The sequence below is a fragment of the Vanacampus margaritifer genome, chromosome 8 (assembly GCF_051991255.1).
Source record: "Vanacampus margaritifer isolate UIUO_Vmar chromosome 8, RoL_Vmar_1.0, whole genome shotgun sequence".
Lineage (NCBI taxonomy): Eukaryota > Metazoa > Chordata > Actinopteri > Syngnathiformes > Syngnathidae > Vanacampus > Vanacampus margaritifer.
In genome coordinates, this window is record NC_135439.1 from 5,065,323 (window position 1) to 5,079,071 (window position 13,749).

A 13,749-nucleotide genomic window follows, 5' to 3' on the forward strand; every position below is an offset into this window, starting at 1 on the left:
TTGGTACCCAGCGGTTCATAGTGTTGCGTCACCGTTCATGAATTGAAAGGCTGAGACTGAGTCATGGCCAAGAAGAGCTTGGACGTGGTGATGACCTGTCATTTTGTTACGGTCTCGTGATCCGCAAGTTCACTTTTAAGGTCAAGTTAGTATAATATGCACCAATTCTTGTTGAATTCCCTTTCCAACAATATCTGTTTTGTAAAGATTGACCCAGTAGGGATATAAGGGTTTGAGGGAAGGCAGCCACGCCCCTTTTTGCCAATTAATCTCGGCAGACCGTAGCTCCCAAACCCCTTCTCCGATTTACCTGAAATTTTAGATTGAGTTTTATTCCATAACTATCAACACATGCACCAAGATTCATTAAAATCCAAATCAGCTTGGTTGAAATTTTCAGATTTTTTTTTTTTTGGTGTGTGTGGTTTTTTTTAGGGGGGGAATTTGGCACTCCATTCAACTGTCAAATATCTGTACCTGGAAAAAAATGGATAAAAATGTTTTATCATATGTCACATAACTGCAGATGCATGTTGGAGCCGCAAAAATACCTCTCCGTGCGTTTTGGTGGCTGCTAGGTCATCACGGGACAACGAAACGCTCTAAAGCGTCCACGCCAATGCAAAGCCACTGTCCACACTGTCTCGTCACTCTTTCGTCTTTCCTTGCGTGATATGATCCCACTCACGGTTTGACAACAAAGTGGTTTGTGCTGCCGTCACACACACACAAAAAAAAAAAAAAAAACACTTGTGGCGTTAATCCCTTGACAAGTTGCTGAATGCAACGAGTTTCCTCTTTGTCTTCATATTTCATCCCTTGTGTCAGGATGGAGGTATTGGGTGTGTTATGATTGGGTTGATCCTCTTATCTGTCTTGTACAACAGTGCATTGACAGTACACACAAACACTTGCAGCCTTCAGGGTGAGATTTGGGCGCCCCCTGAACGGCGGACCCGGGCTTGCTATCTGCAAGATTAAATCAGAACTTTTAATTGATTGTAATTATGCGCAAGAAAACACATTCACATGGCAGACATGCTAGTAATAATAATGAGGATGACATACAGTTTGGAATGAAAATGGCTTCCTATATAATATTATTATTGTATTATCCGTATGACTTCTCTAAGCACCCAAAGCCGTGGTTTTGTGATGCCAAAGCAACAGAAGGGGTGAAATATGACAATTCCGACTGCCGCCATTGTTCTGTCGTGGCTTGGAAATTCTGCCCTCTGCTGCAGGTTTGTGAACAGCATGCGTGCACAGATGGGTCACCGGCCACTTGGAGCCAGTGACTGACTTGTCAGACAAAGTGTGAAGCAATATTACTTGAGTCACCTGCTAATTCCTTTCAAGAAGGAGAAATCAAACGTTTCTATTAGGGTTTATTGGTCATTTAAAAAGTACTGCCTCACTTTGACCCCGGCATCCTGAATTTTTCCATTCGTAAAAGCAAACATTGTGACTGCGTAGGGGGGGGAAACAAATCTAAATGTCAATTGGATCCAGTTAAAGTGTGGTGCGGCGTCAACATAATTTTTTTCTTTTTCTTTTACTCATTACTACTGCAAAACTTTTCAACTGTCCTTGTATACGTTAAAACATCAATTCAAACTCAAGAGGTGGTTATTGATGATGGAGTCTATCCAGAATGTCCTTGTTTTTTTTCCTCATTAATATTAATGCATTGAAATTGCCATGGTAATGCCAAAAGATTCAAACATTCCTTTAGCAACCAATCAGATTGCTCCCAGCCAGCTGTAGAATAGATTGCAAAATTCTGCTACTGGTCTTTTAAATCACTGAATGGTTTGAGTCCTGAATATATTTAAGAAATGCTGATTGAATACAAACCCAGCAGGTCTCTGAGATCTACATACTTGGGCCAACTAGTGGGACCCAGAGTTCGAAGTAAACATGGTGAATCTGCATGTAGCTGTTATGCTGCACACAAATGCAATAAGATGCCAACAGAAGTGAAGTCAGCCCTGAGTGTAAATGCTTTTAAATCCAGGTTAAAAACGATTTTTTTTTAAATGACATATCTTTAATTAATATATTTTAAACAGTTTTTAAAGAATCTTTTTTTATTATTTGAAACTTTTTTTTTTACGCTAAAGGTTTTCAAATGTTTTAACATTGTCAATGTATGTTCTTTTAGTAAATGTTGTTAACTACTTTTGTTTTCTCTTCTTTGCTTCTGAATGCTGTTAACTACTGTATTTGTTTATGTTTATAGCTGTTGTCTTTCCTCGTGTAAAGCACAGTGAGTTGCCTTGTGTATGAAATGTGCTATACAAATAAACTTGCCTTGCCTCGTTTCTGTTCTCATCTCTGGTGTCTTGAGATGCGAGCTGAATTTGTTCCATGAACACAATCGCAACTCAAACCATTTGCATCTCAAATCAGCGTTTCTAATTAAAATGAATGAAAATTATATTAATCCATGTTAGAGCCCAACTCCTAAATACACAATAGTCCACAATTTTGTACTTTATAAAATCCTACAGCATTGACATACAGTAATGAAATATCTGTCACACTTAATTGCATCTTAACTCATTCACTGCCATTGACGGCTATAGACGTCCAAAATTCATTTGAACTATTTCTATTAGTTTAACATTCTTTTCCACTTTTAATTTAACTTAGAATTTTTTTTATTGTACATTTAGAACCGATACAAAATTTGATTAATCGTGCGATTAATTACGATCAAAAATTTGAATCGCCTGATGCCCCTAATTTTTTAATAATCTTTTCTCTTTTTTTTATCGTGTCAGGGGATTAAATTTTTTAATTGTAATTAATTGCATGACTTCAAAAGTTAACAAATCACAAATTTTATATCTGTTCTAAATGTACAATATTTTTTTTTCTAGGTTTTCATACTCTTGTAAACAAAAGTGGAAAAAAATGTTAAACTAATAGAAATAGTTCAAATGCATTTTTGACGTCTATAGCCGTCAATGGCAGTGAATGAGTAATGAAGTGTACAGACAGTATATTATTACTTGGCCGTTATTTCTGGAATATTCTTGGATTATTTTTTTTCTGACGGAAGATCAAAGACAAGAAAAGTAATAATGTCAGAATGATGATATAACATTGCCTAAACATCAAAGCATTTACTTCAGAGTTGATGGGGGGTGCAATGTCATGGAGATTGAGCTGTTGTGGTGTATCAAGCAGCTCCATTACCAGATATGCTAATTATTCAAAATGAAAATTCACGTGAGCAGATTACGCCAGACATGTCATGTTATGTTATCACGTTCAGCTGTAACGAGTTTTGCTCCGATGGAACCAATTGGAGGATGAAAAATGCTGATGTTATTGCGAGCGTGGTGAATTTAAAATCGGATTGGTTAAAATCAGCCAGCACTACTAATTTTGAAGACCCTGGGTAGAGTAGATGCTAAAATGTGATTGGACAAACAAATTGAAAATAGATCGCAGTGCAGCTAAGACAAACGCTACGAAATGACGACACAATGGACTGTTGGTAAGTTAATACATTTTCATGCAACAAATAGAATTTAGGTCAGTGCTTCCTAGGCCTAACTCAATAGTCTTTACAACTTATCTGGGCTCCACCAGCAGTCTGCTATGCAAACCACTAGACAACCAAATGGCTTGTATAGAATTAATTTCTTCCTGTGACATCCCGACTCAGGTGACAGCATTTCTCAGCATCCACGGGCCATTTCCCAGGAAATTGCCGTTTGTTTTATCTTAAGTACAACCTATCAACACTCAGATAGCCCTAATCCTTCCCCTACCTCCCCTCCCCTCCCCTCCCCCCCTTTCTGCTCACAGGAAGCACGATGGAAGGATCCCGCGCATCCCTGATGAAGTAGACCGCTCACTCCAATATTCCGGTCCACTGCTGCCTCTTCCCGCTATCTCGCAGGTAAGAGCCGAGGAGGACATCCTGGGATTTCATCAATCACAAACAAGAAATGGAGTTTGCCACAAATACCAACAAGAGCACCTTTTTCGATGCATTTTTTTTTATGTATTTGCTGGAAAACGACCATTGGTGTTTTTCATACTACATTACACCAATAGGTGTTTTATAGTTAATGCAGAGAGATGAATAAGCCACTTACGGCATGATTTCCTCCGTTTTTGTCATTGTGACTGTTCCTGCCGTTTCTCATGGTCCTTTTTCTGCTGTGTGCCCAAAGAAGCCTGGGAAATGTAATGCATTCAGTCAATCGTTGTTTAAGAAAAGAAAATTGACTATGGAGGATAAGTTGGGTGTTTGACAGGAATTCTGCCTAGTAACAGGTGACAGATGGGATATTCCCTACTGTTATATTTTAGTTGTGTTCATGGTTTGGTACATCGCCTCTGGACAGCAAATAATTACCTTTAACAAATTAAAGGGACATTCAGTGATCTCTAGCGCCATCTAGTGGTTAAACAATACCATTAGGAGCACGCACACTACGGTGGCTCAGAGAGACCACATTTCGCAATCCTACCACCAATCCTTATTTTGAGCCGGAATTAGCCAAAGCAGCTAACGAGCGGCTAGCGGGAGTTGGTCAAAGCCATAGGCTGGAGTGGCTAACAAGAGCGGCTAGCGGGAGGAGCTAGTAAAGAAGAAAAATAGTAAAAGCTTGCGAGGGCAAAGCAGAAAGGGACAAGCGACGGGCCTGAATCACGGGACTTACTTACGACCACCTGCAGGCCCCAGATGTGAAAGGTAAGAGGAGGTCGACTCATTGGGTCCGACACTCGATGCAGAACCCGGGCTAACTACATTTGTGAAGTTGTCCTTTGGGCATTTGTAGCAGGAACATGGCGGCGAAACATGGCCGCTCCACTAAGATGAGACGACAGCCATGTAGTATAATTAGTAATTACTAGACCTACAATTGTATAAAAAAAAAATACGTTTATGCGATACAGACGCTCCCCAACTTACGAACGAGTTACGTTCCGAGCGATCGTTCGTAAGGTGAATTTGTTCGTAAGTTGCTTCAGTGCTATATTTTGTATTATAATTGATGTTTAAAGAGAATACGTACAGTACTGTACTACGTATGTTAGCGAGAGAGAGCGAGAGACACACACAGTATGTACATGTACGTAATAAGATAAATAAAATGAAGTTTAACTTACTTTTGGAAGATGTACTCGATGCTTAAGGATTTGATGGAGGAGGAGGAGGAGGAAGAGGAGGATTTTATATCATGAGAGGTTCTTCGTCGTCGCTGGAATGGGCTTCAAAAGTTACTTCCTCCTCCGTAACTTCAATGTAGGAAGAAGTTGAGGGTCGCGGAGAAGAAGATGAGGGCTGATGAGTATCTTCCTTGGAGGATTTACTAGAAACTGGCCGAAAGAAGCGATCTAACTACGATTGCACAGTTTTCTTCTTTTTTCATCATAAATGATGCGGTAGCACTGTATGGCATCATTCAATTGATTTGCAACCTTTGTGCAACGTTCAATATTTGGGTCTTGCTGCTCGAAGAGTGCGATGGCTTTATCTATGAGCGACGGGCGTTTCTTCTTCTTCCTCCTCCTCGACACGTTGCTGAGCCTCCAATGCTGGGTGAGCTCTCACAGCGCCAAGCGTCGGTATTAGCGGCGGAAAGAAGCACTACAGTACTCGGAAAAAGGTGCGCAGTAAAAAATCGAACTTGCAGCATCTCTTTCCGAACATTTTTTGACATGCGCGCATGCGCGCAGACATGTTCGTATGTACCGTTGTTCGTAACTCGAATGTTCGTAAGTAGGGGAGCGTCTGTACAACATATTTTTTTGCATACTATTGACACAAACGGTGAGTTTTTAAAATGACTAAATAATTAGTTCACCACTAGATGGCACTAGGGATCACTGAATGTCCCTTTTTAAAAGCCAATTTCTACCAATTTTCATTAGGGCCATTTTAGATTTAATGGTGCAACTTCCGGTGTTTTGTTTACGTGTTTAAACCATGTAGGAACTCTAAAGCATTTAAATGTGTGGCCAGCGACAATATACAGCCCTTTTTTGGAACTCTGTAGCTTCAGATGGTGAGGCAATGAGCAATCTCGAAAGCTCTCAGACCGTATGGATACGTACGTACTTTGTTACATTTTGTTAAAAGAGGTTGGACACAGTCTTATTTTACCTTTAAAAAAAAACCAACTCCTATATCAACTTCACTGCTTCCCACTGCGTGGTAACAAAAAATAAAACCTGGTACGTAACAGTATGCCATATGGGTGTGACTGTGGAATTCTGCATAACAACAAGTGCCAAACGTGATGCGAGCAAGTAAATTAGTCCCTGTCAGTGTGCTTTATTCTTATTTTTCATAATTATAGCTTTTTTATTGCTCGCATGGCTTAGTAGTACATTTCAATCAGACGTCAAGTAATTAACATCAAAAGCCACCATTCTCGACACAAAACAGAAGACTGTTGATAAATGCAGATGAAAGAAGCCAGATGGTTACAATAAAGCACTTTTCACAGCAAGGACATGATGAATAAATGTGAATAAATGACTTAAAAGGATGCACCTGTCACTTGTTGGCACACTGGAATTGCTTGTTTGTGAACACAGGCCCTGAAAAGAAGTTGTTTTTATGCAAACTTAGTGATAGATTTCAACAGTATTAGCAAGATATGGTAGCGTTGGGCTAATTTGAGAGCCTGTTGCTGCAGCCAACACATACGGACAATCGGGCCCAATTTAAGTATTTTCCCCACCTCTTCTGTTGATCCAATTATCAGATACCGCAAAATGCTTATACTGAGCTATGATATGATCTATGATATTTTCCTCTCCAAGTTGGGGGCCCAATAAGTGTAAATGTGCAAATCCCAAAATGCTTATCTGTATGATTAGCAACGAGATCAGACCATCCACAGATTCTCTGCTGATCACCCTGCATATCGATAATAATTAAAGGACAAACTGGTTGTGCCGAGTGATCAACCCGTGTCCTAAAAGGCTCAAATTCCTCTGTCCGCACAAAGTGATTTGCAAGTATTTTGTAGCCTTTTCTCTTGCCTCAAGCATTTGTTTTCACCCGAAATCCAGATTTTTTTTTGTGTGTGTGTGTGAGTCATTCTCGCTCTAACCCGCAGCGCTTACATCCGGGTGAAAGGTGGCACGCATGCCACCGCCCCCCCACCCACTCCGCCATCTCGTAAGTGCGTTCGTAGTGTCTGACAGGGTCTGCGCACTCTGTCAAAGTCTTGTGAGATAAATATAGACGTTCACGATCTAAGTCTCAAAAGCATAGGAGGCGGATTCTTTCCGTCTCACCGCATTGAAAATGCAAAAAAAATAAATCAAATACAATATACAGCTTGAACGAAAAGCCACTGTGCACTTTTATTTTTATTAACAGACATACAATGCTGTACAATATAGAACTGCTAGCAAGATTTCAATGTAGACGTACTTGACTCCTCCCCCCCACACAGAGACGTCGTCCAAAGTCATGTCCTGCACATATGTACGCCAGTTCTCAAACTTGATTCATGATACGATTATGAAAGTGTGGAGTTGTGATAACTAGTGTTAGATATTATTAACATTTAAATTCTTTATTTTCATATATTAACCATTGTTATACATTATTAATATTTTAATTCTTTATATTAACCATGTCGAAATGTTTTGTAGATGTGAGGGTAGGGTTGAACTCAGTATAATTTGACCTTAACCTAAGCTGGTAAATTGTTTGGTCTAAAAAAAATTCCTTCTCAGGGTTCTGTGCGAAAACACATTTAGTCCTTGAGAACAAAATCTGCTTCGAACACACACACCCCTGACTCTGTTTTCGCCATCGCTCACGGAAAAGTACCCACAGAGTATGTTTTGTCTACAAATGAAAGAGAGGCGGTCTGTTTAACTATAAGAAGCCATTTTACACGCGGAAGAGACACATTCGGCACTCGGAAATTCCACCTGTTATGTGATGTTTGGAGTCTGTCACGATGTCCAGAGATCTCTGTTTTTTTATTAAATCATTTTTGCAAAGGTGTTTTTTCTTACATTAAACCTGTCTTCAAATTTTGGAACACGCAAAGAGGACAAATAAATGTATTCCTCTTCACTAGTCACATAGAACACCTTTAACAAAATAGCAGCGTTGTCGTTAGCCATAGCTGCTATTGAATGCTTTCAGCTGTCTCAGGTCCAGTCACTCTCATTCTTTTTGCTAGTTAGCTGTTAGCAAATAAGGTATGGGCATTTATTATTATTATTTTTTTACATTTTTGCTCTATTTTGTGCGGTGAGATTTTCTCGTGTAAAAAAATGTGGTTAGGAATCACCGGCATATATGATTTTAAAAGCAACGTGTTGTTTGTCTACATGGAGATTTGCATGGTGTGTGACTGCTGCACACCAATAAAGTTTGTCTTTTAATCCGTTTCACCTTGTAAACTGATGAAAGGCCTTCCTGCTGCTTGCTTTGGAGCGAAAAGCTTTTGATGCGCCAATTCAGCCTACCATGACAGAGATCGTTTCTCTAAAAAAATGTCAGACACTAAAAAGGAAAACTCGGAAAGCGAGTGAAGATGAAGTTTGGCTTACTTATTCTCTGTTTTTGTTAGCAGAAAATACTTGAAAGTATATTGTTATAAAAAAAATATTTTCTTTTTATTTCTACAAAATTATTGTTCCCTTCCTCACCCTCCCTGTTACTCTATTTGAATTTCCATGGCGGCACATTGTAATTTTGTGAAACAAACCACTCCACTGAAGCATGGTTTCAGCAATGAAATTAAATGAGAAAATTGTATTCCAACAACTGATAGAAGAAGAAAAAAAATGCACAGTTGCATTTGCAAAGCAAAATAAGATGGTCATGGTGTTTCGAAGTACTGACTTTCTGTCCTGCCTCGGGAAATCACACTCACAATCTACATTTGTGGTGAAATATAGGACATCGAAAACTCCTCACTTCTTCCAATTCGAAACGTTTTTCTTTTGTTTTAATTTCTACTGCAGCCCGTTGAGGCTACCTACATTCCCACCTTGGGGAAACCACACACTCCACTCATTTCCCCACCAGCTCTGTTGTGCAATAGGGGACATTACAGTATTTATGTTCAACTTCTTCACTTAACTGTTCTTACGATGGCAACTCTGAATTTCTTTCGCCTTCTGGTGACTCATTCCATTCTTTTTTTCCACCATCTACAATGATCATAAATTCTTCATTTTAACTCATTCACTGCCATTGACAGCTAAATACGTCAAAAAAATCATTTGAACTATTTCTATTAGTTTAAAAAATAATAATAATAATTTTAAACAAGAGTATGAAAACCTAGATTTTTTTTGTACATTTAGAACAGATATAACATTTGTGATTAATTGTGAGTTAACGAGTGAAGTTGTGCGATTAATTCCGATTACAAATTTTAATGGCCTGATTTTTAATTATCATTTTTCTAAAAAAAATAAAAATTATATATATATATATATATATATATATATATATATATATAAATTTTTATATTTTTTTTTTAAAGAAAACATTATTAAAAATTAGGGGTGGCAGGCGCTTACAATTTTTAACCATAATTAATCGCATGACTTCACTAGTTAACTCACGATTCATCACAAATTTTATATCTGTTCTAATACAATAAAAAAAAAATCTAGGTTTTCATACTCTTGTTAACAAAAGTGGGGGGAAATTTTTAAACTAATGCTGAAATAATTTTTTGACGTCTATAGCCGTCAATGGCAGTGAATGAGTTTTAACCATAATTAATCGCATGACTTCACTAGTTAACTCACGATTCATCACAAATTTTATATCTGTTCTAATACAATAAAAAAAAAATCTAGGTTTTCATACTCTTGTTAACAAAAGTGGGGGAAATTTTTTAAACTAATGCTGAAATGAATTTTTGACGTCTATAGCCGTCAATGGCAGTGAATGAGTTTTAACCATAATTAATCGCATGACTTCACTAGTTAACTCACGATTAATCACAAATTTTATATCTGTTCTAATACAATAAAAAAAAATCTAGGTTTTCATACTCTTGTTAACAAAAGTGGGGGGAAATTTTTAAACTAATGCTGAAATGAATTTTGGACATCTATAGCCGTCAATGGCAGTGAATGAGTTAAAATGAAGAATTTATGATCATTGTAGATGGTGGGAAAAAGAATGGAATGAGTCACCAGGAAGCGAAAGAAATTCAGTGTTACCAACGTAAGAACAGTAAAGTGAAGAAGTTGAACGTAAATACTGTAATTAGTAATCGAAGCTCTCTTCCTCTTTACGTTCTGTTTCAATTCTTATTACAGCTATGTTGGCAACGCTAGCACTAACTTTCCAAACCTGTTGAAACCTGAGTGCTAACTTCGCCTGTCTGTTCAACTCTTAATTTTGGATATGTTTGGCTTGTCAATATTCTTTGCAGTGGAATTCCTAAAAAGGGCATTGCTATTGGTTTTTGATGTATTGTTTCTGATTGCAGCCCATTTAGGCAGCAAACTAGTTACCGATGCCCCCCTCCCAAGCGGTGACGCCCCTTAGTCGGTCAGCAGAAGAGTGAAATAATACTTTCCATTGAGAATAGTCGTCTTTGCACTTCTTTTTTCATGTGTACATGTTGCATTTGAAATGGAGCATGTGGAGGTGGCTCACCTCACACATTGGCCACAGTGAGGTATAACTGGAGTCGATTTACTTGGCAGAGGTCGCTTCGTGAAAGCCATTCAGACATCTGCAGCCATTGATTGACTCTCTTTGAAGTCTGCTTTTCATTCGAGGATGAGAGGAACTCTGAAAGCATCAATGAGGTACTGGGGGAGAAGATGTATTGCTTCAGAGGCGAATCATTTGCATGTTTGCCAAAGGAAATGAAAGAAAAAAAAAAAGGCTGCGCTCTGTTGTGCGGACTTAATGAACTCGTGGAGCTGTGCAGCCGCAGTTCATGGATATTTATGCACTTCCTTTTTTACACGTCTGCATACTGTGTTTTTAGGCGGACGCTGAGGCGAAGGCCGTCAGTTGGATGGCGGTGCCAGATAATAAGGGAAGAGATGAAGAGATCTCTGCCTTTTCAAAACGGTGGCGGTTCTTTCAACAATACGATTGCTCCCTGTTGTCTTAGCAGTCACACTACTTTGGACCTTCTAAACTTGTGGTTTCAGTTTGTTTTGTTTTTTTTTCTTGCAAGAAAGGAGAGCGTAGATGGAGCTTGAGAGTGTGTCAAACTTGTAGCGGTCAATTTGTAAAATATTTTTTATTTTTATTTTTATTTATTTTTAATTTAATTTGTATTTATTTATTATTATTATTATTATTATTATTATTATTTATTTTTATTATTATTATTATTTGTTTAATTTTTTTCTAGGTAAAATAAACCCCATACCACCACATTTGTAACTCTTTGACTGCCAAAAACGTTAAATAACGTTTAGTAAAATCCTAGGGAGGAGTGCCAAAGACGTTAAAAGACGTTTGTTTCAAAACAGAGGTGAAACTAACCATTTTCTATTGTTGATTACTGAAAAACGGAATAAGGTAGAAACAAACTTTTTTTTTCTGATGAAAGATGAGAGTCCAATCTTTCATTTAGTAGTATGTGTGTTTCCATAGTCCAAACACATCATTTTCTGTGGACCTTGAAAGATCAGTCAAAATGCTTAAATCGGCTGGCACCCACGGCATCCCTTTTCTGAAAACGTCTGGCAGTCAAAGAGTTTAAAAAAGGCATTTTTTCTTTAATAAGGTGTTTGAGACCGCTGTATTAGTGTCCAGATATTCAACATGCATTATATTCAATGTCGTTTCACATGAAGTGTTTTTCAATTTCATTCCATATTTTCAACAAACTTTCAGTCATTCAGAGCACGACATTTGTCAACCCCATTACACAACATTTCAAGATCACGTCAGCTGTAGCTCAGTGGTTAGAGCAGGTGAGCGGTTTCCTTTCTACTTTTTTTTTTTCTACCATTATTCCTGATGAGGAAAAAATTGCTTTCCGTCTATGACTGACACTTGAAGCCAATATCTACCACCCGCAGGAGGACGACAACATTGTATTTGGCCTAGTGTACATGCTGCTTAATCAACACTCTACCAGACAGTTTTTCAATCTCAACAAAATTGTTTTCACTTCTTCTTTGTTTACAGAAGCACCCTAGTGGTTTTAATAGCAGATTTCTTGAAGAATCTGCTTGGCCTAAGGTCACATCTCTGTTATTATCCCCGGGTGGCATCAATTGTGCAGAGTATTAGTTTTTTTCTGCTGCTGACATAGTGCTTCTTTGTTGTGTCATTTTTTTTCCACTAAAAAGTCACAGGGGTGTTTATTTAATCACAAAAAGTTAGGGATACAGTAGACGGACCCTATTATTTGCGGAGGATAGGGATCGAGCCTGGCTTGACGCTCGCCTAAAAGTGATTAGAATTGCCTACATTAAGAGTTTAAACCACAAATACAAGACAAATACTGGTTTTGATGCTCTGTTTCGCCCTATCTTGGCGAAACTATCCTGAGCCGAAGCAGCCACAGCGAACGTGGGCGGCGCCGTATCCGTCCACTCTTGCTGACTGACGTTCACAAATCTTACACGACTGCTGTTAGATTTGTGATTGGATGAGCAAGTGGATAGAAATATTGCCTGACTTTCATATACTGATAAAATGTCTTTACCCATCTCGAAATGGGAGACAGACTTGTCTATAGCACCGGAACCTGACTTTTGGATTCAAGTTTGTGAAAACGCATTTAAAATGACAAAACACACAAATTTACAACTTATCCAATATAAAATTATTCACAGAACATACATTACTCAATATATGATGAAGAAAATGGGACTCTCAGACTCCGACATTTGTCTCCAATGCTTACAAAACACTACAGACACTTATGTTCATGCTTTATGGTTATGTACTCCGGTTATGTATTTCTGGACTAAAGTCTTAGAAAAACTTTCCGCTATTTTGGACTGTAGGATACCTTTATCTCCAAACATGTGTTTGCTAGGTGACCTAACAACAACTGACTTACCACATAAACAATTTCAATCTACACTTGTAGCCCTTACTATCGCTAAAAAAACAATTCTTGTTAACTGGAAAAATAAACAAACTCTGAATATCGACCAATGGTCTAACCTCCTCATAAATCACATTTTAATGGAAAAAATATCTGCCTCAAATAAAAACCAAATATCAAAATTTATAGAAACATGGTCTACGTATATAGAATTTTTTAACCTAATTCCGATTACTTAATTCTGTCTGTTAGCGAGAGCCACTACATCGTGATAACTTACATTGATGTTTCTGCATTTGGCAATTTATTATTATATTATATTATTAGTATGGGATTTTTTTTAATGGGCTTTAGGTGAACTGATGAATACACACACGCTCGCACGCACGCACGCACACACACACACACACGCACATACACACACTCACCCATATACAAAAAAAAAAATATATATATATATATATATATATATATATATATATATATATATATATGTGTGTATATGTATATATATTTAAAAAAAAAACATTTATTAAATTTTTTTTAATTGATTTATTTGGGGGGTTTTTTTAAAAAAAAGGAGAGCAATGATGATGTCAAATCGAATGAACAATACTGAGCTCTCCTGAAAAGAAGAAAAAAATAAAAAATAAATAAATAAATATTGCCTGACTTGCCACTTTACAGAAAATGGCAAATTGATGTCCAAAAAGTCCCGAACATTTTGTAAGCGGCATATGTTTAT

At 37.7% G+C, this 13,749-nt stretch overlaps 1 protein-coding gene and 1 long non-coding RNA gene across 13 annotated transcripts in view; one reads left to right on the forward strand and one right to left on the reverse strand.

The window, feature by feature from the left end:
• rap1gapb (RAP1 GTPase activating protein b) overlaps nucleotides 1-13,749 on the forward strand; it is a 96,233-nt gene that overhangs the window by 54,334 nt on the left and 28,150 nt on the right. For 11 of the 12 annotated variants that reach the window (XM_077573670.1, XM_077573662.1, XM_077573663.1 and 8 more), the window contains one exon: nucleotides 3,823-3,916. Coding sequence is in view for 8 of the 12 variants with exons in the window: in XM_077573662.1 (XP_077429788.1) it covers nucleotides 3,823-3,916 (94 nt within the window). In the remaining 4 variants the exon portion in view is untranslated. Of the gene's footprint in view, nucleotides 1-2,976; nucleotides 3,509-3,822; nucleotides 3,917-13,749 lie in introns of those variants that run through there. The other variant, XM_077573664.1, reaches the window with a different exon arrangement.
• Nucleotides 3,844-4,797, reverse strand: LOC144056678 (uncharacterized). The gene is made up of 3 exons (XR_013295092.1): nucleotides 4,686-4,797; nucleotides 4,116-4,197; nucleotides 3,844-3,937 (listed from the first exon to the last, which is right to left on the reverse strand). It is a non-coding gene; the product is annotated as an uncharacterized LOC144056678 (long non-coding RNA).